This window comes from Mobula hypostoma, chromosome 15 (genome assembly GCF_963921235.1).
Source record: "Mobula hypostoma chromosome 15, sMobHyp1.1, whole genome shotgun sequence".
In the NCBI taxonomy this organism is placed as follows: Eukaryota; Metazoa; Chordata; class Chondrichthyes; order Myliobatiformes; family Myliobatidae; genus Mobula; species Mobula hypostoma.
The window spans coordinates 56,690,604-56,716,499 of record NC_086111.1 but is presented as its reverse complement, the minus strand read 5'-3'; the positions used below and the strand labels follow the sequence as shown (position 1 = coordinate 56,716,499).

General features: G+C 38.3%; 1 protein-coding gene across 3 annotated transcripts in view; it reads right to left on the bottom strand.

Moving 5' to 3' along the window:
• LOC134356884 (constitutive coactivator of PPAR-gamma-like protein 1 homolog) overlaps positions 1 to 25,896 on the bottom strand; it is a 138,948-nt gene that overhangs the window by 41,181 nt on the left and 71,871 nt on the right. For 2 of the 3 annotated variants that reach the window (XM_063068124.1, XM_063068123.1), the window contains 5 exons: positions 25,436 to 25,568; positions 21,870 to 22,115; positions 16,088 to 16,262; positions 5,765 to 6,014; positions 68 to 182 (listed from right to left, as the gene is read on the bottom strand). In XM_063068124.1, the coding sequence (XP_062924194.1) occupies positions 68 to 182; positions 5,765 to 6,014; positions 16,088 to 16,262; positions 21,870 to 22,115; positions 25,436 to 25,568 (919 nt within the window). The remainder of the gene's footprint in view (positions 1 to 67; positions 183 to 5,764; positions 6,015 to 16,087; positions 16,263 to 21,869; positions 22,116 to 25,435; positions 25,569 to 25,896) is intronic. The other variant, XR_010020454.1, reaches the window with a different exon arrangement.

Below are 25,896 nucleotides of genomic sequence, written 5' to 3'. Positions count from 1 at the left end.
CAATTTATGCAAGTGTACAATTAAAAAAATATATATAAAATTCTTTAACAGAATCAGTGTTGATTACCTTAAGCTCCTGCAGCTGATCTGGTTCATAAAGTTTGGGAGATAAAGCCTGTGCAAGGAATGCATCGAGTTCGTGACGACGTAGAATCCTTACTCCTGGCCACTGCAACAAGTAGCTGTAACAGATGTACACACAGGCTGTTTCATTTAATTTTCTAATCAGATATGTTATTCTAAACAATGATATTAAGTTAATTAATAAACTAAATAAAGATTGCTTCTTTTACAATTACTAAGACCATACTGGTTGGCAGTTACATATAATTCAAATAAAACTGTATATACATTGCTAATTAGATCCCAAAAAACTGCTCATGATATACCATCTAAATTACTATTTCAGCTTTTAGAAAGGGGTGTCAGTACCCAAAAAGAATAATAGAAAGCAATTCAATTTCAATTTGTTTTTCGAGGTGAATGAAAACCATACTTAAGATAATTCAAAAAACAAAATCACTTGATAAAAGTAGCTTGTTAGTCGAATGACTTGGCCAAAGAAAGCTTGAAAGAGGTATTCATTATGACACTTAGCAAGTACTTTTACTGCACTTTAAAATTTACCAAGGCACCAAAATAAAACAGCACTGCAAACGAAAACCAAATGAAAAAAAATTAAGCGAAGGCCATTTACATCATTCATATTTACCCTGACATTTGCTTTTGGGAAATTGAGTGATGGCACTTCTTGTAAAGTTTGAACTGATTGGAGAGATATCACAAATCTCTGTATGTTACAGGCGATTAAAAGAGTTTGTTAGAGAGCACCATTAGGTGTTAATTATATGGACAGCAAAATATATATTTTTAAAAACCCTCAGAAGAGAATGTGTGCTAAAGTTGAAATTTACATTTTAAGGTAAATTATGCACCTGAAAAGTTTAAATGGATGAAATGAAGGCAATTCAAAAGAGATTCACAGGCATAATCGAGGGATGAAAAGAATGTCCTATTATGAACAGTTGGAAAAATTTGATCTCAGAAACTTGGATGAATGAATACTGAGCTAACTGAAAAAAGTTGATCAGAAATTTGGATGAATGAATACTGATCTAACTGAAACATATAAGTCACCCTGGGGCCATGGTAGGATATATGTTTCCACTAATGAGTGTGAGTGTGTTTGTAGGAATTGGGGGTCAAGGTTCTTATTGTGTCTTGCAGGGGGATTTGGGGGGGGGTCAATGTTCTTATTACATTTCGTGCGGTGGGAGGTTGGTTTGGGGGTCAATGTTTTTGCTGCGTTTTGTTAGTTTTTTTGTGCGGGGAGAAGGCATTTGGAGGCCAATGTTCTTTTTGCGTTTCGTGCGGGTGGGGGGGGCTGGGGTTGATCATGTTGGTGGGTTTGCGTTTTTTTCTCTGAATTGACTTCCATGGTTTTTCTTTGTTTCGTGGCTATCTGGAAGAGAAGAATCTCAGAGTTGTATACTGCATACATACTTTGATAATAAATATACCTTTTACCTTTTCAGTGAGAGACCCTTAAATAAGGGGATATGGAAACAAGATAAAAACAAAGTGCATAGGGATTTCTTCTTACAGATTCAAAGATTTAAAGTCAAAGTACATTTGCTATCAAAATATATATACAGAATACAACTCTGAGATTTGTCCTCCTGCAGGCAGCCACAATGAAACAACGAAACACCATGGAACCTGTCCATAAACCCATCAAACACCCAACATGCCAAAAGAAGAACAAATTGTACAAACAACAAAAACCAAGCAGACAACATATAGAATATCAAACATTCTGTAGTCCAGTAGGAGTCCAGCAGTATTCAGTACAGCGTCACACCACTAGCCCACTGCAGGCCACAGGGCAAAGCATTCTTCACTGAAGCACTCCACACCACATTAATCACCCCGATCAAACCACTCAAAACCAGCAAAAAAAGAGTAACCAGAATCCAAGAACACATGCAACATGAACCCCAAAGTTCCCCAAAAACGAGTCCACAGCCTCTCTGATCGATCCTTGCAATATGGATCCCAAGACTCCTCACTTTCCTCCGACAGCAGCTAGTGAGAGGGAGAGGAAGACTGGTCAAACACAGGCAGATGGCAGCGAATACCCATCCATTCTCTGCTCTCATCCCATCCACTTCAACCTTGCTTGACGCCCCAACTGGAGAAAGCCAATGGAGTCGATCATGGGCTCATGCCCTGTCTCCAGACTACCAGGCCGCACACTCCGCTCCAAACCTCAACAAACTCCTCTGGAGACAGCAAAGTGCCAGTCGCATATATCTGCCCAAAAACACATCCTCAAAATGTAAATCACAAGTTCCAATTGCATGCAGCTTGGTAGAATTGTATTTGAAAGAAACAAAATAAGTAGCTTTGTGAAATGACTGAGGATGTCACGTTGGTTGCATTGTTTGCTAGTGCTATCAGATGATGGTGAATTGCTTGCTAGTGTAACCTTTATCGGAACAACTTCTGACAGGGATTTTCTTTTACACTCCCAACTGAGTTCACAACTTAGAAGTTTACGCTCCTTAATACTGATTCACTGCAAAGAAATAAACATCTGAATTTTGGATGAGATTCATTAGGGTGAGTCAGCATAGTTTAACAAACCTTCTAGATTTTTTTTTTGAAGAAGTATCAAAAAGGTGGATGAGGGTAGCTGCTGTTTAACTAGACTTTAGCAAGGCCTTGGACAATGTTCCCCATGGTAGACTGGTGTAGAAAGTTGGTTCCCATGAAATCCAGAGTGAGCCTGTTAGGTGGATTCAAAATTGGCTCACAGGGATCAGAAAATGGAGGTTGAAAGTTGTTTCTCAGAATAGAAGCTAGTGACTAGTGGTGTGCCTTCATTTGAACCATTTAATCTTGTCAGGTAGATAGTTTGTTTTAAAATCTAAGTTTCAACATTCTCATTTGAGGGTCTCTTTTTAAATATCTTTTGTTGTCCATATAATTAACATCTAAGTTAATCCATCTCCAGCAAACAGCTTTCATCATCACTTTCAAAAATTCAATCAGATCTTGAGGCATAACCTTTTATTTACAGGTTTTTGTTTTTATCTCTAATCACTTCAAATTTTAATCATTTTTTTACAGTTGCTAGAAAGAGTTTGTGAACTCCTTGCAATTATTCAGTTTTCAACATTAATTACTAATAAAATGTGGTCTGATTTTCATCCAAGTCACCATAATAGAAAAACACAATCTGCCTAAACTAATAACACACAAACAATTGTACTTTTCATGTCTTTATTGTTCATTGTTCAATCATGCACAGTCCAGGCTGAAAAAAATGTGAACCCTTGTATTCAATAACTGGTAGAACCTCCTTTAGCAGCAATAACCTCCACCAAATGTTTCCTGTAGCTGCTGATCAGACTTGCACAATGGTGAGGAAGATTTTTAAACCATTCCTCCATAAACAACTGTTCCAGTTCATCAATATTTCTGGGATACCTTGCGTAACAGCTCTCTTCAGGTCATGCCACAGCATCTCAATTGGGTTAAGGTCTGGACTCTGACTTGGTCATTCTAAAACACAAATTTTCTTCTTTTTAAACTATTCTGTTGTTGATTTACTCTTCTGTTTCAGATCATTGTCTTGTTGCGTCATTCAACTTCTATTAAGCTTTAGGTGACTAAGCTTACTTAAGCTATACTGACATTTTCCTCTATAATGTCTTGATACAATTTTGAATTCATAATCCCCTCAATGGTTGCAAGGTATTCAGGCCCTGAGGCAGCAAAGCAGTCCCAAACCATGATGCTCCTTCCACTATGCTTTACAGTTGGGATAAGGCTTTGGTGTTGGAGTGCAATGCCCTTTTACCTCCAAACATAGCAGTGTGCATTTCTGCCGGGAAGTTCAACTTTTGTCTTATCAATCCACAGAACATTGTCCCAGAAGTGTTGTGGAACATCTAGGTGGTCTTTTGCAAACTTGAGATGTGCAGCAATGTTTCCTTTTGGAGAGCAGTTCCTTCCATGAACACCATTCTTATAGTGGCCACATGAGCAGAGACTTTAGTAAGTTCTAGAGATTTCTGCAGGCCTTTTGCTGTTACTCTTTTTCACCTCCTTCAGCATTGTACGTTGTGTTCTTCATATGATCTTTGCAAGGCGCCCACTCCTAGGGAGAGTAGCAACAGTACTGAATTTCCTCCGTTTGTAGACAATTTCTCTTACAGTGGACTGATTAACAATCATGTCTTTCAAAATCCTTTTCTAGTCTTTTCCAGCTTCATGCATCTCTACAATCCTTCTAAGGTCCTCTGAAACTTGTTCTGATTGAGGCATGGCGCACATAAACAGATCTTTCTTGAGAGGAGCAGGCAGGCTCTCTCAGTAACCTGATTTTATGTGCCTTTTTTTTAATATAAAGCAGGGCACCTCTACAACCCATACCTCCAATCTTAACTCACTGACTGGAGCTCCTGAATCCAATTAGCTTTTGTAGAAGGCATTTACCCAGAGGTTCATATACTTTTTTGAACCTAGGTTGTGGTTGTTTAAATGGTGTACTCAGTACTGACGAGAAGTACAATTGTTTGCGTGTTATTAGCTTCGGTAGATTATGTTTATTATTGTGACTTAGATGAAGATCATAATTAGTGCAGAAGATCAGGTAGTTGCAAAGGGTTCACAATTTTTTTCTTGCAACAGTATATTAAAGATTTGTATGCAATTGCACAAGCTTAATCAGTAAGTTTGCATATTACACCAAATTAGTCAAGACGATTATCATGGATTCCAAAGGATGCTTGATCAGTTAGAGAAGTGGGTTGAGGTGTAGCAAATTAATTTTAGTAGGTATGATGTGATGTATTTTGGAAAGTCAAACCAGTGTAGGATTTCTACTATGAATGGTAGGCCACTAGGCAGTGTAATGGAACAGAAAGACTTTGGAGTACAAGTACAAGGTTGTTCAAAGTGATGCCACAGGTATACAGGATGGTGAAAAATTCCTTTAGAACACTGGCCTTCATCAGTCAGGGCACTGAGTACAGGAGTTGGGACATTATGATGCAGAAGTGTAAATCGCTGGTGCGGTTCAGCTTGCAGTATGTAAATATAATTTTGGTCACCCTTTTATAGGCAAGACATGGTTAATCTGGAAAGACTACAGAAAAGATTTATGAGGATATTGCCAGGACTGGGGGACCCGAGTTATAGAGAGAATCTGGTCAGGTCAGGTCTTTATTCCGTGGAACATAGGAGAATGAGGAGCAACCTTATAGATATGTTTAAAATTACAAGAGACATTAATAAGGCGAATGGTAACGGTATTTCCCTTAGGATAGTCCAAAACTATGGTGGGGGGGGCATACATTTAGGGTAAGAGGGGGAATACTTTAAGGGAGCCCTACAGCTAACTTTTTTCTAGAAAGTGTTAAGTATATGGAAGAAGCTGCCTGAATAAATGGTTGAGGCAGATTCAACCCCATCATTTATAGGAATACCTCAAGCCATCTGTTTATGCTCTGGACTTAATTAAAGCCTCACTACTCATTCAGGAACTTTTTAGGGAAAAATATATGAACACTTCAAATGATTTAATGATTCAAATTTAGACACTAATTAAAGGCTAATTCAATTATTTTTGTAACATGCCTTTTCAAATTTTGTTAAGATACTTGCCACTATACAAAAATTGTTCTTGAACAATATATACATATATGTAAACAAACAATGTTTTCATTCACAGTTTCTTCCTTTATGTTTCTCTTACCGTAACACACAGCAAAGAACTAGAAGATGCGTTGGGACATTTGAGGGATTAAGCATGGCTGGTGTATCTGATCTCATGCAGGCAAGAAATGCCCTCATTCTTCTGTTTTTATCCTCCACTGCTTTTCCTAACCATAACTTCTTTAAGTTGGGACACGTCCACTCTCTAAAAGCAAGTGCTTCTACCAGTTCTGGAGTCTGGGGAGATTTCCCCTTGTAAGCAGCCCATTCCTTCACTAAAACTGGGGGAACTGAAAAAAAAAGTAACAATAGATTTTAATGACTGAAATTATACTCCATTTTCTAATGACAACAATCTGTGTTACTAACTGAAATTGTTAGTGGAAAAGTTGATGCCATTACTATGATAATTAAGGAGACACATACATCCCAATGCACATGCATAGATATGGATTGTATCTATGCATTATACAAATTTGGGTAGCAATCTGGGCTGTGAGGAGGGTGCAGAGAAGTTTTAGGGGAATATAGACAGGCTAACTAAACAGAGAAGGGCATGGCCATTGAAATATAATATGGAAAAGGGTAAGTGAAGGTGTACCTTACTGAGGAGAGTAAAAGCTGAATACGAATCGTTAAGAGTTATCAAACAGGTAAGAAATGAAGTTGGCCTTTACTGCATAAGGATTGGAGTTAAAGAGAAGATTCCTACTTGTTCTAATTATATAGGGCCTTGGAATACCATGAGAACATCTGATCTTCCTACCCAACTAAGAATATGCTGACGATGGAAGGCATGTGAGTTTGTCATACAAGAAATGAAGAAGACTGGGCCTAATCTCTCCAAGAGCAAAATGTAACAGGTCATCAAACTAAAGCATTAACTGTTCCTCTCTTTCCACAGATGCTTCCAAATCTGCTGATATTTACAGGTATTACTTATTTTTATTTTGGGCATATATCCGAGCATTTCGAAGAACAAGAAGTGAAGAAAGATAATAATTTTCCGTGAGCTCAGTGTGATGTCTCCAACCAGCGATCACAATTTCAAGGGTTGGCCATTGAGGACTGAGATAACAAATTTCTCCAGAGGTATGTGAATATTTGGAATTCGTTAGACTAGAGGACTGAAGAGGATGTTACCAAGTATATTCACAACAGAGATCATTGTAATTTTAGATATTATGGGAATCAAAGATACGAGATAGGCTGCAGAAAATGGTAACAATGTAAACAGCTTGTAATGGTCTTATTAAATGGCACAGGAGACATGAGGAGCTGTTTGGCCTATTCCTGCTATTTCTAATTTCCCCAGTATGAGCTCCTGGTATCACCTTTTTGTATCAACTTATTCTCTCATAATTTCCTAAGTCCACACTGAACATTTCACACATGTAAGTAAACGCTATTGTGACGAGAACACAAGTACCAATTCGAACTCACTGACTTTCTGAGCGGACTCTCCCAACCAGGTCTTTGGAGTAAATTTCCCCTCAGCTTCATTTTATAGTTCTTTAGAAATCATATATGTTGCTATTTTAAAACGTGCTCTTTTGATTACCCTACCCATCCTCCCCTTTTTATGTGCCTCTGTGAAACTTCAGGTGACTGAAGGTAAATATTCCATTACAACATTTTACAGTTTTAGAAATCACACCAATAAGGAACTGCATTGGGCCACTGGGCCCCTGTACTGGTTTATCTACCGTTCACAGTGAACTTTAAATATCTTATTGATGTTGCCTTGCTCAATGCAACTTATTAAACCAAGAAACATCAGGAAAACAGCAAACAATTCATGAAACCAAATGTGAGTAAAGATCTGCAAGCTGCATGTACAGAGTGTATAGCAGACTGAGTGACCATATATTCCCAGCCTTACACAATTTTATTCATCGGGAACATTAAGTTTTGAATTATAAAGTAACTCCATTTTCAGCTCAAAGTTCAAAATAAATTAATTATCAAAGTGCAGATATATGTTACCATATACAACCCTGAGATTTGTTTGCTTGAGGACATACACAGTAAACCCAAGAAATATAAATAGAATCAATGAAAGACCGCACCGACAGGACGGACAATGTGCAAAAGACAACAAACTATGCATATACAAAACAGAAATAGACAAATAAATAAACAAGCAATAAATATCGAGAACATGAAATGAAGAGTCCATGCAAGTCCATAGGTTGTGGGAACAGTTCAGTGATAGGGAGAGTGAAGTTATCCCTTCTGATTCAAGAGCCTGAACCTGGTGATGTGGGCCCAGAGACTCCTGGACCTTCGCCCTGATGACATCACTGAGAAGAGAGCATGGCCTGGATGGTGGGAGTCCTTGGTGATGGATGCTGCCTTCCCGCGACAGCGCTCCGTGTAGATGTGCTCAAACGTGGGGAGGGCTATACTGGTAATAGACAGGTGATAGGATTTTCCATTCAAGGGCACTGGTGTTTCCATAACAGGCTGGGATACAGCCAATCAACATACTCTCCACCACACATCTACAGACGTCTGTCAAAGTTTTAGATGTCATGCCGAATCTTTGCAAAGCTCTAAGGAAGAGGCACTGCCGTGTTTTTATCATAATCGCACTTACGTACTGAGCCCAAGACAGGTTTTCCGAAATAATAGCAACAAGGTATTTAAAGTTGCTGACCTTCACCATCTCTGATTCCCCCAGTGAGGACTGGCTCATGGACCTCTGGTTTCCTCTCCCTGAAGTCAATAATCAGCTCCTTGGTCTTGCTGATATTGAGCGAGAGGTTGCTGTTGTGGCAACACTCAGCCAGATTTTCAATCTCCCTCCTATATACTGATCCGTCACCACTTTCGATTTGGCTAATGACAGTGATATTGACAGCAAACATAATAATAGCATTGGAGGTGACCTTAGCCACACAGTCCTAAGTGTAAAGCGAGTAGAGCAGGGAGCTAAACATACAGCCTTGTGGTGTACATGTGCTGATAGAGATTGTGGCAGAGACTTACTAGTTACTAGTAAATTACAAGCATTCTGGAGTATGTTCGTGTATTACTGCACACAATAAAAAAAATTCAGCTGATCAATGAGAATTTATAGTGAAGAGATATACCTCCAAATTAGATTGTGCAGTTCCAAGTTTCTGTTTGCTAAAGGATTCAAATTTAATGGAAACAAAAATATAACAAAGAAAAAACAAAAAAAAAATCAGAAGTAAATGTGAGATCTTTTGGAGCTTGGTACATTTAAGCAAAAAGCACAAAAGATCTAGACTTGTACAATGATATTCTGATATTCAAATTACACCTGGATGTCACTTCCTCAATTTTTATCTCCTGAGTGCTCATGCAGCCTATGGTCACTCCTGCAAAAAAAAAACTTTACAAGCTTATTATGCTGGATTCGGCGGCACTTAAAGGTGGCTAACCTAAGTTGTGAACATGCCTGATTTAATTCCTTTAAGTAATATACCTGGTTTCCCTCAAGAGTGTCTCCTCTTTCTGCAGATGCTAGTTTTCAGACATCCTACTGACCCTTGCTCCAATAGACCTGCCAACCTTCCTGCCCGAACTTCTCTGTGATCCTTGCAAATGTACCTATAGATTGACAATACCACCCCAAGGTAGGCCCTGACTTCACTACCTACCATTTCTGTGCTACGCCAGCATCTCTCTGCTCCACAACCTTTTTGGACATAGCCCTGTATTTACAAATTGCTTTCACATGCTCCATGATTTTGTTTCAATTTCAGCACATTGGCATTTCAAATTGTTATTCTTTCAGAGAGCTCATGAAATGCAAAACCATTAAACATTACTGCTGTTTCACCCTCTGCAGATGCTGCCAGACTTGCAGTGGTTCTAAAGGTTTGTATTTTAGATTTGCAGCATCCACGGGATTTGTTTTTTTTTAATGTATTTAAGTCTGTCCTGCTTTCAACTAACAATGAATCAAGTAAAAACATGAATGTTGATAACACTAGCCTAATGTCTAATACATAGGTAATATGTAAGACAATTTTCAAGGATGTTTGGTGGAGGTTGCTTTGGAAGGAAGCAAAGGAGAAACAGAGCATTATGTTGCGATAAATTGGGCAGTCCAACATATAGTAATGCAAGTGCGCAGAGTCATACGCAATAATATATTTGTAACATCACTAAACCATGCTGAAAAATTCTTTGTTCTGAAGACACATGGATGAAAGAAAAATGGAGGGCTAGTTGGAAGGAAGGGTTAGATTCATCTTAGAGTGATTTTAAAGGTTAGTACAGCGTTGTGGGCTGAAAGGCCTATACTATACTATACTGTACTGTTCTATGTTCTAAGTAATGCGAGCAAAGGCTCATTCAAGTGAGTATATACTGAAAGTTTTACAGCTGTACAGACATGTCACTTTCTTTATGATCTATTCCTAATTGAAGAGGCATAAACAAACTCACCTGGGTCCCATCAAGGTTAGAGCTGAGACATTCTGCAGGGAGCAACTCAACAGCTCTCCCAGCTCCAGTCCAAGCCCCAAAGGTTTTGGCAATCAATAAGGAACATGTTATTTCTGTTATATAATATTCTTCAGCTGCTTAGTGAGGGTGGCCCCAAAAAACTCTCGTGAAACCAATATAATTTAAAACAAAGCAGCATTTAATCCAAAATCTTAAACACTCACTCCACTATTAGTACACATGGGCTGCAGTGCATACCATCCACATGATGTCCTACAGCAACCCAACTTGACTTCAGCAGCGCTTCCCAGTCCCCCAAATTCCACCATTCTTCAATCTCAATCCAATGGCACACAGGAAAGTAACACAGACTCCTCCAAGTCAAATACTTGGATATATTGTACAACTCTTATGTTATTGGGTCAAAATCGATGAACTCCCTAATCAACCAACTAGATTATGGTAGTCCTTTCAACACTTGAATAGAAATATCACTACCCTCCAAAATCTGAAGTTGCTAAATGGCAGAAAGATGTAAGCACGGTATTCTAAATTCTTCCCAAGAAAACTTCCGATGGAATATAAAAAAAGAATGGATTGTAAATGTGGAACTAATTATATCTCCTTGTCCTGCTACAATTATCTAAAACACTTTAATTGAGGATTTGCCTTTTCTATACAATTTATATAAGACTGATTACCACTACACATGCATCCAAAAGGATAAAACAACAATAAATAAGCATGTTAGAAATAGAAGTAGAATTGGCCATTTAGCCTCATGAACCTGCTCTATCAATCAACAAAATTTGGTTGATCTTTTAACTCAAGTTCCACTCTCCATGTTTAATAAACTTTTGTTGTGGCACTTTAGTAAAAGCCTTCAGATATCCAAATACATTATATTCACAGGATCCCTTTTATCTAATGCACCATTTACAACTACAAACACTGATTTGTAAAAAATATGACTCTCTCTATCCTATTATTATTTTCTGTGCCCAGTTGCCATTTCCTTAACATGAGTTTCTACATTTCTCTACTACTAAGAACAAGCTAAATGGGCTACAGTTCCACCTTTTCTGCCTCTCTTTAAATCATGGTGTTACGTTGGTGTTGTGCCACTCGATAAAGTGCATGGTTACAATATTAAAAGCTCTATTCCAAATCAATACACATAAAATGCTGGGGGAACTCAGCAGGTCAGACAGCATCTACGGAAATGAATAAACAGTCGACATTTCCAGCCAAGACCCTTCTTGAGGTCATATGTTGAGTACTGTGTACAGTTCTGATTGTCACAAGGAAGTGATATCATTAGAAAGAGTGCAGAAAAGATTCACTAGGATGTTACAGGGACGGGAGAGCGTGAGCTACAAGAACAGATTGGATAGGTTGAGCTTATTCTCACTGGAATGTAGGAGACTGATGGATGACCTTATAGAATTTTAATCATTTATGTGAGGCATTGACAGGATTTGCTCTCTTGGCCAAAGTCCACATAGCTGTACCATGACAAACTATTGATGATATTTGCATCTAGGAGCTTGAAGCTTTCAATTACCTCGCCATCAGCACCACTGTTCGAGAAGGGCATATACTCTGCCCTACTTCCTGAAATGGATCCTAAAGTTACTGTTTTGAAAATGTGTCCTGTTTTCCCACTAATACGGTTCAAATCAAAGCAGCACTCCTGATAAACCTTTTCCAATATGGTCACTTGTTTTATATAAATTAAGGTTAATTTCTGTCATCACCTTTCTTAAACTCAAGCTTCTCTGACTGACAACTCCATTGGTTGAAATGAAAGGTTAAGCACATTTGCCTATACTGCTACTAGAACTTAACATACCATTCTTATTTCCTGGCAAGTAGAACTTAACATTAAATTTAAGAGTCTGAAATATACTGTAAATATACAGCTTGATAATAAGAGAGACTCTTCATCAAATAAATATCACTGGGTACTTAAGATATATTTAAACTGCATCAACGAGACCAAAATCAGTAGCATCAGAGTTCCAACAAAGCTGAACCATGCAAATATTTCAAGGTAACTGCAGCAGAAATGTAAGTACCTCATTGAAAAGTGTCAGCTATAAATGTTCACGAACTAAAGATTGCATTAGGTTTCACATTCATACTGACAAAAAAATCATGGAATTTCTCACATTGGTAGGCAGATAGATTTCAAAGTGATTATCAAACCATTAAAAAAAACTCAAATTTATTAAGGAACTTATCTTCAAAAATTGAAGACCATTTATGAACACTACTACTATTTCATTTAGAAGTTCCAGATTACAATTGTTCACTAGGACCTAAAAAGTTAATGGAATAGCTTCTGCCTCTCTAATGTACCTGGTACCCCTTTGAATTAATTCTACTTCAGAACATGTGAGAAAAACTCTAGTCAGGTATAAGTCATTTGAAGTTCATTCAAGAAGACCCTAAGAATTTTACTCATACTTGGAAAAAGAGGTGATGGTCAAACTGAAGAAACTTAGAGGTAGCACCCTTACCTCTGAGCCAATAAGTTACTCTGAAGAGCTATGCCAGAGACTCGAGTTCGTAACATTGTACTGACACAGGTTCTGTGTTTCGGATGAGCCATTAATATGAGACACAATCAACTCGCTTGGGTGGATGGATATAAAATGGCTTCAGAAGATTATTTGAAAAACAACAAGAGCATTTCTACAGTGACAGGTCAAAAATTCAACCCTCAATCAATACCAGAAACAGGTGATCCAGACATTTATTTCACTGCTGCTTGTGGAATCTTGTATGTAAATTAACTGCTCTGTTTCCTACATTACAAGAACTATCTTTCAAAGATATTTTATGATTGCTGACCCCTTATCTTGCGACTATGCTGTGTAGTACTGGACTCTCCACCATTATAATAGCTTATTAACATCTCCACTGCCATACTCTCTCACAACATGTATTAATGAGATCAGCATCCATTTTTCTGATGAGTAAAATCAAAAGAGATGGTATATTATACAGCAAAAATCAGTGGGAAGTTAGAGGATTGAGAAACTTAAAAAAAAAACAGAAGGCAACTAAGAAAGCCATAAGGATAGAAATGATTAAACATGGAAGTAAACTAACCAGTAATAGAGGATACCAAATTAGATGTATATAATCACTAGAGTCTGGCATGGTTCTAAAGGACTGGAAATTTGGGAGAAAAAATGAAAAACTCCACTCTTCAAGAAGAGGGAGGGAAGCAGAAGAAAGGAAATTATAGGCCAGTTAGCCTGACACTAGTGGTTAGGAAGAGGCTTTATAAGACACTGGTCAGACCACACTTGGAGCATTGTGAGCTGTTTTGAGCCCCTTATCTAAATGTGCTGGCATTGGAGAGGGTCCAGAGGAGATTCATGAGAATGATTCCAGCAATGAAAGGGAAAATATATGACAGGTGTTTGATGGCGCTGGACCTCTACTTGCTGGAATCTGGAAGAATGAGGGGGGGATATCATTGAAGCTTATCGAAAATTAAAAGACCTGGAAAGAGTGGATGTGGTAAGAATGTTTCCTCTAGTGGGAGAATTCCACGACCAGAGGGCACATCCCCAGAATAAAAGTACCTCTCTTTAGAACAGGGACAAGGAAGAATTTTCTTTAGCCAGAGAGTGGTGAATCTGTGGAATCTATCGCCAGACCCCTGTGAAGGCCAAACCATTGGGAATATTTAAAGCAGAAGTTGGTAAGTTCTTGTTAAGTCAAGGTGTCAAAGGTTACAGGGAGAAGGCAGGAGAAAGGGCTTGAGAAGGCTAATAAATCAGTCATGATGGAATAGCCAAGCAGTTTCGATGGGTTGAATGGCCCAATTCTGCTCCTATGTCTCATGGTCTAAAGGCCAACTTTCCTCAACTGCTCTTTAGAGGATAACCAACTCATTCCAGGAATCAATCCTACAGAAATACCACACAACAGTTCCATTGCAAATATAAAAACCAAGAATGCTAGAAATAATTAGGAATGTTAGATGAATTTACAGAAAAAGAAACAGAGCTGAAGCTTCACCTCTGTCTCTCAGATACGCAGTTTTGGATCTGAGGTGTTAATTGTTTTTTTCCCACCAATGCTGCCTCATCAGTTCCTGCTGTTTCATATTTCCAGTAGATTTTCTGATTTCTATTGCCTGAAAATTCTTTTCAAGATACTGAGACCAAAATGTACCCTGTACACAGTATTCCAAATATGGGTTTGCCACAGCCAACCCACTAGCAACAAAGTTAATACACTACTTGCTGGACCAGCACAAGTGCTCTCTGTGGCTCCTCAATTAGTACACTTGATCACTCTATACATAAGTATATAGTTTTCTCACTTGTAAACAAAACAATTCTGTGTTTTTTAATGTCCAAAACATTATTTTCCAACACAGTACTCAACCTATCACCTGTTGTCTATCCACTTAATATGGCCACAGCTTTTTACAGCAACCCTGTGAAGCTGCTGACCTCATTACCTCACCTTTCTTTTAATCAATAGCCAAACTTTCATATTTTACCAAGTGTTTCAACATACATTCATTGTGAATTGTAGAATATTATGCTACTTCTTTTGCAGCAGCTGCCAACCCGATGAATGACCCAGTAAATCCTACTGTCAGATTTGGTGCTCACAATATCTTTATATTGGTGAAACCAAATGCAATTTGGTTGACTGAAATACCCTGAGCCTAAATTATGATCAGGGAAGAGCATTTCATTCCCCTTCCGGATTATTGTGATTCAACAAGCTTAACAATTTCAGACCACATGCTGTGCAACCTGCTATTTTCAGCATTTTCTGCTATAATTTCAGATTTTCAGCAAGTGAGATGCTGATGCTATCTCGAACCCAACTGCCTATGTTTTATTTAACTTTTTGTATGGGACTCTATCAAAAACATTTTGAAAAACCAGATGTACTGCAGCAAATCGTTTCTCCTTAACCTCCCTGGTAGATCTCTACTCAGCAAATTAATTTCTCTGATGTGATTTTCCTTTCATAATTGTTTATTACTGAATTATGATTCCTATAGTGGGGCTGCCTAGAACCAGAGAGCACATCCTCAGAATAGAAGGACATATCTTTAGGTCAGAGATGAGGAGGAATTTCTTTGGCTGGAAGGTGGTGAACCTGTGGAATTCCTTGCCACAGATGGCTATGTAGGCCATGGTATTGGTTATATTAAAGCAGAGATTGATAGGTTCTTGATTATCAAGGGTTTCGAAGGTTATGTGGAGAAGGCAGGAGAATGGGGTTGGGAGAATAATAAGTCAGTCATGACGGAATGGTGGAACTTGATGGGCCAATGCCCTGATTCTTCTCCTTTGTCTTATGGTCTAAACACTTTCCTCCCACATCATGAATGATGGATCCAGCAATTTCCTTCATGTCTTTTTCATAGCTCTTCCTGTGGTTGCATTTTTAGTAAATATTTTACCCGTGTAAATTCCTGTGACTATATTTATACTCCAAATTCCATATGTGTTTACATCAAGCTGCATTCAAAAAGTTATCCTCTGCCTGTACAGTGACATCTCATTCATGTACTTTTTAAGTACTGAACTTTTGATTTAAATCAACTTCTGTGCCCCATTCAACATTTCTCAAATGATCAAATTGCTTATTAGGGAATACCAATTAAAAAAACAATTATATCTACATATCCAACCATCTTTAATCTCATCTCTCTTTCTGTGCATAGTGTCAACCATCACCCAATAGAAATACTAATAAATCCAGGGTCTATGACATTTAAAAATACAGTTTGGTTTCAAGACCCTGCAAACTGTTTTTCATCTACTAATGAAGATTTAATGATTGGTATCCAAAACATTCTCTTTTTAAACTTTTATTTGTTTAAGATAGTCCCAGCATGAACTTTTAAACTGCTATGCTAAGATATGCAGCAGAAAATATGAAAATAACTTACTTTCAGTAGGGAATCTATTTTTTCTTAGTGCAAGTCTTTCAGCCTTTTTCCTAGCCTCAGCCAGGCTAAAGAGGACTCCATATACACACTGCCGTATTGGCCTATATAGCAAAGCAGCAGGAGGCAAATCCTTATTGGCTTCATCTTCTATGCTAATGGAGATCTTAATCTCACCCTATAATTAAAAACAAAGTATGCATTATTACATAGTATTTATTACTTTTATAGAGCTTTCCTCTGTCCTCCACTTCAGCCCATCAGCCACATCCCCTCCCATATCCTTCCTTCAGCTTTGTACTTGCTTCCAAACAGTTAAACTTACAATTACTTCCAGAACCCATGCAAGGTCACTAACTCAAATTATTAACTGTATCTTGAAATGCTGTTTGATTTGCTATCTTTACCATTAATTTCTATTTATGTTCATTAGCAGTACTTACTGCTTCTTTTTGGGAAATAAGCAGAATCAATAAATTAAAAGCCTGATTCACGTAAAAAGACAGTGGAAACTTCAAACATAAAGTTTCAGCAATGTCAATGTATTTAGCATTTCTTAAAACACCAAAGCTAACATTGCACTAATTCTGCATTATGGCTGATAGTTTATGAAGATTTTTTTTTACTCTTTTCTGTAAATAGGGTTCCACAGTAGCTTTAAGGAGGCAATTACAAAATTTTGACCCAAAGGTTGCAAATACAAGCCTTTTAGTTTCTACTGTTGAGGGTACAAGACAAGAAATTGTAATAATAACTGTTAAATTATCCTGGGGATGCCACTTATCTGCTGAGTATTGCGATAAATCTCAATTTTATATTAGATTTCCAGCACCTGACAGTTCCAGCATCGCTTCTTTTCCACCCTTCTTCCTCTGTTCCCATTCATCTCATGTTTATATCACCTCGAGACAGATCCACTCTTTTCAATAAAGAACATCTAAGTAGGACTGCAAGACACTTGTCATGAATTTTAGGAGTCAGTGTACTTTCAATCTATTGAAATGAAATATAGACAGCAGATATTTGCTGCCTATTGACAGCACATCCTTCTCTCTTTCATTACTAGTAACCCTGTTGACTGAGTGAATGACTGTGGAACATGCTAAGTGCACTATTTTGCACACTTAAAAACAAGATGCCAACCTAATTAAGCTTCAGCACTAATGCATGCACGTTAAGCAGTGGAAGCAGCAGGATATATTCAGCAACAAGTGATTACAAAACTAACTAATCAAATCAATGCTCCCAAGCCAAAACACAACCATATGCCAATGATCCCAGATAATTAAACACCACTTGGACCCCTGAATATTCCTGTCCTCAGTAATAGTAAGTCCAGCATGAGTGCAAAAGACAAAGAGGAAGCGTTAACATCTTTATTTAGCCACAAATGCTGGGTGACTGATTCACCTCAAGCTTCCTGTTCTTCATCGCATCACGTAGTTGTAGCATTGTGGTTAGCTCAATGCTTTATAGTACAGGTGACCCAGTTTCAAGTCCTGTCACTGCCTGTAAGGAGTTTGTATGTTCTTCCCATGACCGCATGGGTTTCATGCGGATTCTCTGGTTTCTTCCCACAGTCCAAAGACTTACCACTTGGTAGGTTACTTGGTCACTGTAAATTGTTCCATGATTAGGCTCAGATTAAACCAGGACTTACTGGGCCTATTCTGCACAGTATCTCAATACGTAAATTAATTACAGGTATTATCTGTAGTCAGATTAATTCTCCTGATATTAGTACATCTACAATAAAGTGATGGAAAGTGAAAATGGTGGTGTTACCAAATATCATTTCCCCACCAATAACCTGCTCCTTTTTGCAAAGTTTAGATATCCCCATAACGAGCAAAAAAGAGGCGAGTTTAAACAGAGATGCCTGCTCCTGAGCTTAACGTTAAATTAGTTTTTCACCAGGCATGCCATTAGAAACCTTGGTAAAATTGAAGTCAATGAGAATCAAGGGTAAAACTATCCTCTAGCTGGAGTCATAACTTGCAAGGAAGACATTATGAATGTTGGAGGTCAGTCACTGTAGCTCCAGGTCCCCGCATGGATTCCTGGACACAACTATCCTCAGCTGCTTTCCAATGTTCTTCCATCATGAAGTTAGAAGGGAGGATAATTGCTGATTAATGTTCAATTCTATTCACAACTCCTCAAAATAAAAGGGAAGCTGCATATAGAACCAAACACCATGATCAATATATGTGGCAAGTTATATTTTCACTATGCAAATTCTCTGACGATCTCCAATAAGTCAGAATCTATCATTTGCCTTATATTCACCAGAACTAAATATGTCACCTTTCTCATCATCATCCTAAAGGTTACCACCAACCAGTCTCATCTGAACATAAATATTGTGGCTATGGAAGTCGAGACTGGATACCTTGCCACAAGTGATGAAATTCCTGACTCCCAAACCCTCCTTAACATCTATAAAGCACCAAAAGCAGGTGTGTGGTGGAATATCCTGGGACAAAGGTAGCTCCAGCAACAGTCAAGCAGCTCAATATCATCTACGTCAAAGTAGACAGCTTGACAGGAAAAGCTGATCCATATTAACAGCATACTTCTATAGTCCACACCAGTCACACACAATCCTGTGTCAGAGATATCATTTTCACATCCTGGAATTCCTTATCTAATGGTTAAGAACACTCCTATCAGCTTATAGGATGGATCTGTTCTTTTGTAGTGATATAGCACAAACATTATCAAATAAGCATTCTGGGTTGTTGTCCAGGTCATGCTGTACTGTGTGCAAACCACTGTCTCATTGCACACTTGTAGATGGAATGGAAAGAGTCACCACTTAACTTATTATGAAAGGAAGGTCACGAATGAAGAAATCAAAATTGGCTGAACCAAAGACCCCATTCTGAAAAACTTCTGCAGTCATATTCTTGGGCCAACCTGCTTTGTAAAATTAAATAATCAGCAGTGGAGAGTTTTTATTCTGACTTCAATTTTACGTGACCAGTTAATGCCCAATATCAGTCAAATACCCCTTTTCCATATTCTTGCCGTTGAAATTAGAATGCTACAAAAACAATAGGTCAGTAAGCAATGGTTGAAATGACATATTTTATAGCCTGATGTCTTTGTTTAGAAAGTTATAGGTTTCCAACTATTTTTGAAGCACTACACATCGAAATCTCTGCCCTACCATTTGATATTAGGTTTGCAATTAACCTATTCCAAATTCCTAGCACTTTCTATTTTTAATCTTTTTCACAACTGGATTACTAGAGGAAGAGAGAAAACAACATACCAGCCACCAAAAGGTCTATGAAAAAATTGGCACCTTTAAAATATACAAATTAGTCCCAGGATTATGCTTTAATAACCTTGTACTCTAATTATCTGAACAAAAGATTTCTTCATTACATTAAATACTCTAATGGAACAAGTACCACTAAAATTCTATTTACTCTACTATAAATATTTCAGAAACAACAAAATTTATGAAACAAGTACTATCATTAGTCTGCAACTTGAAACAAAATACTCAGCAGTAATTATTGGAAGATGATCAAAGGAAGGGAAACAATTATGGGTAACAGAATGCAACTTCTGGCGTCTAATATTGACAACAGCAGTCCCTTGTCATTCAGAGTACTGATTAGATGGATGTGGTTAGTGTCTTAACTTAAATGCTGACAGAAGGAGAACAATTCTCAACAGTCTTGTCATTTCCACTCACACTTCTGCCTCAAATTCACTTCCACTGAAACAAGTTAGGATCCAACTAGTCAGAAGTAGAGCAGTGAACGGTGCAGACAAGGGAGTGAAGAAGCAAGTAAGGGTCCAGAATTGGAGAAGTGCGATTAGAGGTTAATTGTTAGGCAATAAAGAGACCTAGAAGCCCATGCAGGTTACTAAGTTATGTTGAACTGTTATTTAGTCACCCAGTGTGTAATAGCCAAATCGTGCTTTATCACCCCATCAGCCATGTGTGGCTGTAATTGGCACTGATCTTAGTCAGCAGGCAATTACTGACAATGAACAACATAGTCTGTGTATTACTATTGCTGTGATCTGGATTGTTGCAAAGACTCCTAGGGTGGAGACTGGCTTTGGACAAGAGCTTATCTAAAATTCATTCCACAAGGCACATTAAAGTCAGGTAGGAAGAAGGTGGATCTCAGTGTCAGACACACATACAACATGAAAGCAGGCCATTTGCCCCATCATATTCATATTTCAATTGGCAATCATTTGCACAAATCTTATCTCCCAGCACTTGGCCCACATCCATCCATGATTAAAAAAAAGTACCCATCTAAACACTTCTTACATGCTGCCAGTAACACCACCAAGCACTTCCTTAGGCTGTATTTTCCAGGTACTCTCTTGGGCACAGGTTGAGGCTAAGAGGAATGAGGTCTAAAGAAGATCTGAGAGGTATTTTTTCTTTCACACAGAGTAGTTGGTATATTGGGCAGCAGGATGGAGATACGTCTCTACCATAGGAGGTGTAAGGCACAACTTTCCTCTTCTAGCCTGCAGGTCACCCTTGGGCAATTCCACATTCACTCTCATCTCTGTTCTAAAAGGACTCCCCTATATTCTGAGACTGCGTCCTCTGGTCTTAGACTCTCCCACCATAGAGAACATCCTCTCCACATCCAGATAATGAATGAGTTGGCATCTGGAATGTGCTCCCAAAGAAAATTTTGGAGGCAAATGCAAGAACAACATTTACCAGGCATCATGACAGGTAGCCCAATAAATGGATCACAGAGGATATATGGAACTAATACAGTCAAATATCATTCTTATAGGTAGGCATGATTTTCAACATCATATAGAATCATATGGATACAATTCTATGACACATCACTTTCTGGGTGAAAAAGGTGTTCCTTATATCTCCACTCAATCTCTTCCCCCTTATCCTAAATCAATATTCTCTTGTTTTGTCTACTTCAGATATAGAGAAACATTTTCTGCAATCTACCCTATCCATATACTCATTATTTTTTTACTGGCTCAACCATGTCCCCCCCTTAATTTCCTCTGCTCCAGACTTACTTAGCTCATCCAGTCTCTCTTCATAAGTGGAACAATCTATCCCAGGAAACATCCTGTTGAATCTCCCCTGAATTCTCTCTACTGCCATCATATTCTTCCTATACTGTGGTGTCGAGTACTGTACACTTTACTCCAGCTGAGTTTTATAAAGTTGGTGCAAAAATTTCTCCCTGCTGTTGTATTCAATGCCCCAACTAATGAAATCCTAAATCCTATATTCCTTCCTCAACATGTTTCCTAGAGTTAACACCGAGAGTTTTTGAATGTTTCCATAGCCCAGACACCCAAAAGCATTCATAATCCGTCAGGTTTGATAGCAGGAAAAGCTTTGGAGAATGGAGCACAGTGTTGACAAGTAGGCGATATTCCCTGTAAACAATCAATTTTTCCCCCAGCTGCTTTCAGGGTGGAGCTTTTATCATGTTAGCCCATGTGACAGCATAACGTAGTGCATTACGTCACTGCAATTTTCTATCAGGAAAATTCTGGGCACACATACTTAAAAAGATTCAAAAAAGGCAAGGAACAAACAGGGTCACCTCACTGCTGGCAGCAAAACCTAAATTCATGTAACTTTTCACCACATTTTTAAACCAGTCACCATTACAAAAATTATCAAATGCTGTTTAGAAGTCCATATAGATGCCATTCATGGTACTTCTAGTGTTAATACATGGCTTACAGTTTTCGGTAACATTTTAATACTAATATTTAACTCTACATAATTAGCAGTATTTAGACCTACCTTAGTGAGCACCTGAAATACGTAAGGGTACATCAGTCCTTTTCTGTGCCTGTGTTCAGCAACTCTTAATACCTCTGGAGCAACCATTGGCACAGGAGGTGTGGTGATGTCCATGTGGTTTCTTGTAGGCACCGACAGTAAAGATGGAATATGCTCAGTGTTGATTTGGCTTAGTCTGTTTCCAGCTGATGCAGAGGAAACTTTTGTGTCTACCTGGCTTCCTGGATTGTTAGAAAGCTCCTCAACCTGGTACAAAAGATAATAATTAATAAAATCCATCAGGTTCAAAGAACACATCCCCATTCCACAATATTTTCAAAATGTTTTAAGTGCAGACATTTACATGTTTAAGAAAAGAATCAACACAAATTCTACATTGAAATTCCTTTTTATTTGAATCCTGCATCACTTTAATACAGTCCTGAGAACCCTGGTGCTAAATTTCCCAGCCTGCAGAAATATCGACCCTGTACCTATCTTGTATAAAAACTAGAAGAATTTTGAACCGTTCAATGAGATTACCTCTTGTTCCCCTAAATCTAAGCATTTTGGTCCAGTCTGATTAATCACTTCTAATGGTACAAATCAAAATTCTCAGGCATCAATCTAGCAAATCCTTTTCACTATCCTTTTCTTCCTTAGGTAGAGGATAGAAGCCAGCGGGGACAATGAACTGTTCCAGAGAGATATTGAAGATGTCTGTTAGAACCTCTGTTAAGTGGGCTGCACAGACTCTCAGAACCCAACTGGCACATCATGCTGTGCATCCAACAGTACGTAAATGACATTCAGCCATCAGGAAGAGAGGTATCACTATCATTAACACGTAGGGTGGATTTGTAGTCCGTCATGGTTTGAATGCCCTGTCACATGTACCTCGTGTCTCCGCTTTCACAGAAATAACTGCAAATTCTGTGAAAAATCCTGTTTTGCCTTCCTGATGGCGCTGGAAAGTACAGCTCTTGCTTACCTAAGAGCTATCTTATTTGCTGATCTGAAGGCAGCACCTGGATCTTTCAGCAGTGCCTGGACCTCTGCTGTCCACCATGCCTTCAGATTTGTCCTCACTGAAATGTGTTTATTAACAGTGACATTCTCAATGTACTTCTCTGTATAGCCAGTCACAGATCCCACATATTCATGGCCTCCCTGAACATGCTCTAGTCTATGTTTTCAAAACAGTCCTCTAATGTTGAGGCTGTTTCTTCTGGCCAGGGCTATATCTCTCTTCGAACTGGTTTGACTTATTTAATCAAAGGTCTGCATGTAGGAATTAGCATAATAGATAAATGGCCAGAGTATCCAAGGTAGGCACAGGGAACAGCCTTTTAAGTATCACAGATGTTGGTATAAACCAGGTCTAATGTCTTCTCTCCTCTGGTACAAAGTCAACATACTGATTCTCACCTGGTCCCTCAACACCACCTCTTTAGTCAAGAAAGCACAGGAGCATCTCCACTTCCTGAGGAGATTGAGGTAGGTGCAGAACCCTCCCATTCTAAGCAATTTTTACAGGCGAACCAGTGAGAGTATCCTGATCAACTGCATTGCAAGGACTGCTGAGAGGATCATTGGGGTCTCACTTCCACCGATCCAGGATATTTATCAGGAATGCTGCATACACAGGGTCTTTAGCATTGTCAAGGATTTCCCCACCACCACCCCCGTCCGTCCCACAATCTCCTTGAAACCCTTCCATCAGGCAGGAAGTACCATAGCATTAGGACAAGGTCAGTTAGGATAGGAAACAACTTCTTCCCCCAGGCCATGAGATTACAGAATTCCTTGCCACCAACCAGGTCTCATAAAGTGCCAGTAGCATTATACTGTTTACTTTTTCACTTGTGTTGTAAATACACCTTATGCAAGATGTCAATTTGCTGGAATATATATTCTGTTACGTGTGTGAGTTATATGTACTGTGCACCCTGGTCCGGAGGAACATTGTTTCATCTGGCAGTATACGTGCACACAGTTGAATGGCGATAAACTTGAACTTGAAGGAATGCTATTCCAGGTGTCTCATCTAGGACCTATATAATTGCAGTAAAACTTCTTTATTCTTATGCTCAAATCCTCCCACAATAAAATTTAACATACCATTCATCCTCCTAGTTGTATGCTGTGTAACTTCCAGTAAACTTTCAGTGACTCATATACAAGAACACCCAAGTCCTTCTGACACTTTCTAATATCTTACCACAAGGAAAACCTCACATTGTTTCCCCATTATACGTCTCGTATCAGTCACTGTGAAAATGCTGACACACATTATTGAGGAAGTAATATCAGAACACTTAGAAAATCTTAATACAATCAAGCAGTGTCAACATAGTTTTCTGAAAAAAAATCATATTAGACTTGCTAGAAATCTTTGTAGATGTAACAAACGAAATAGAAGCAAACCAATATTGTAACATTTTGGATTTTTAGAAGGTAATTTACACTGTGTCACATATAATTAAATTTCCCTAGATAGCAAAGGAATATTGGCATAGATAGAAAACATTTGGGAAAAATAAATCGTTTTCAGTTTGTAACCAGCAGTGGGTGCCACAAGGATCAGGTCTGTGTTGTCGGGGTTCAATTATTTACAATGTATACTAATGATAGATGAAGGGTCAGAGTGTACTGCAGCCAAATTTGAATGGTAGATGATAAGTAGGTTAACAAGTTATGAAGGAAACGTAAAAGCCTGCAAAGAAAACGTATAGATTAGTAGCACAAGAAGCTGGAAAAAGTATAATGTGGGAAAATGTGAGGTTATCCACTTTGGAAGTAGGAAGTAAATTATTATTTAAATAGTAAGACTATGAAATGTTGCAGTACAGGTGTCAATGAGGTACCATGTGCATAAACACTAAAAGTTTAGCATGCAAGAAGCAAGTAATTAGGAACGGTAATGGGATTGTTGGCATTAACACAAGGGACATGGAGTACAAAACCAAAGAACTTTTGATGCAACATTACAAGTTTCAAGTGAGGGTCCACCTGGAGTACCACATGTATTTTGCACTCATATTTAAAGAATCATATATAATTGCACTGCAGACTGTACATAAAAGGCTCATAACATGGATTCCTGGATTGAAGGATTTGATGCTATTTGAGTAGGTTAGTCCAATACCCAAGCAGGTTAAGAAAAGTAAGATATGATCTTGATAAGATTCTGTGGAGACAATGGATAGGTTGCTTCACCTCAAGAATAGATTTGGAATTGACCAAACTCAGTTGGCTTTCAGTCCCATTAATTTTTATTTTATTACTTCTTTGATAACACTGCTTTTTATTAATCCCCACGTTACCTTGCACAATGAACAATGCCTTGTGATTTTCAAATGGATGATTGCTCACTGCCGTATAGTGGAAGAACACATGAATACCTGGGTATTCTACTGCTACGTAAAGATTTCTGTAAATTATATTTTGTGCTATATTCTTGCTAATTGTAGGTATAGTAAGGAAATCAACTCCAAAATTAAATCACACTGCAATGTTATTTTGAAGTCACCGTGCTTATGTTACTAAGGATAACTAATGTAGAACAATAGGTACTTATACAATACCTTTGATTCATTGCGAATACAAACACCTTTCTGATGCCCCCCTCCAGAAGACTTGTCCAAAACATCAGACTGATTTCCAGGTTTCTCCCATGCTAATACATGCCCAACTTGGTGATGTGGTTCAGTAACATGACTAGGAAAAACAAACACAAATGCAGGCATTAAATGGACAAAAGAAAAAAAAAATAATTTTAGTGGTGCCTTGCTTCCCACATCCCCCCATATTTTCCACTGCTTTAACTATTCTCACAGTTGTTTTCCAAAGATGATCTCCATTTCACCAAGACAGCCAGTTCATTAATTATTTTCTCTGATTCAATACTTTAGTTTTGTGTTGGTTGATATGTTATTGCAAAAGGTCCCAGTGGTCATAAGAAAAGGAGTTTCTATTTGAGACATGCATTTATTTCTGTATGCAATAAACTAGCCAGCAGTCACGATTCAATTTTGGTTATGCTTAT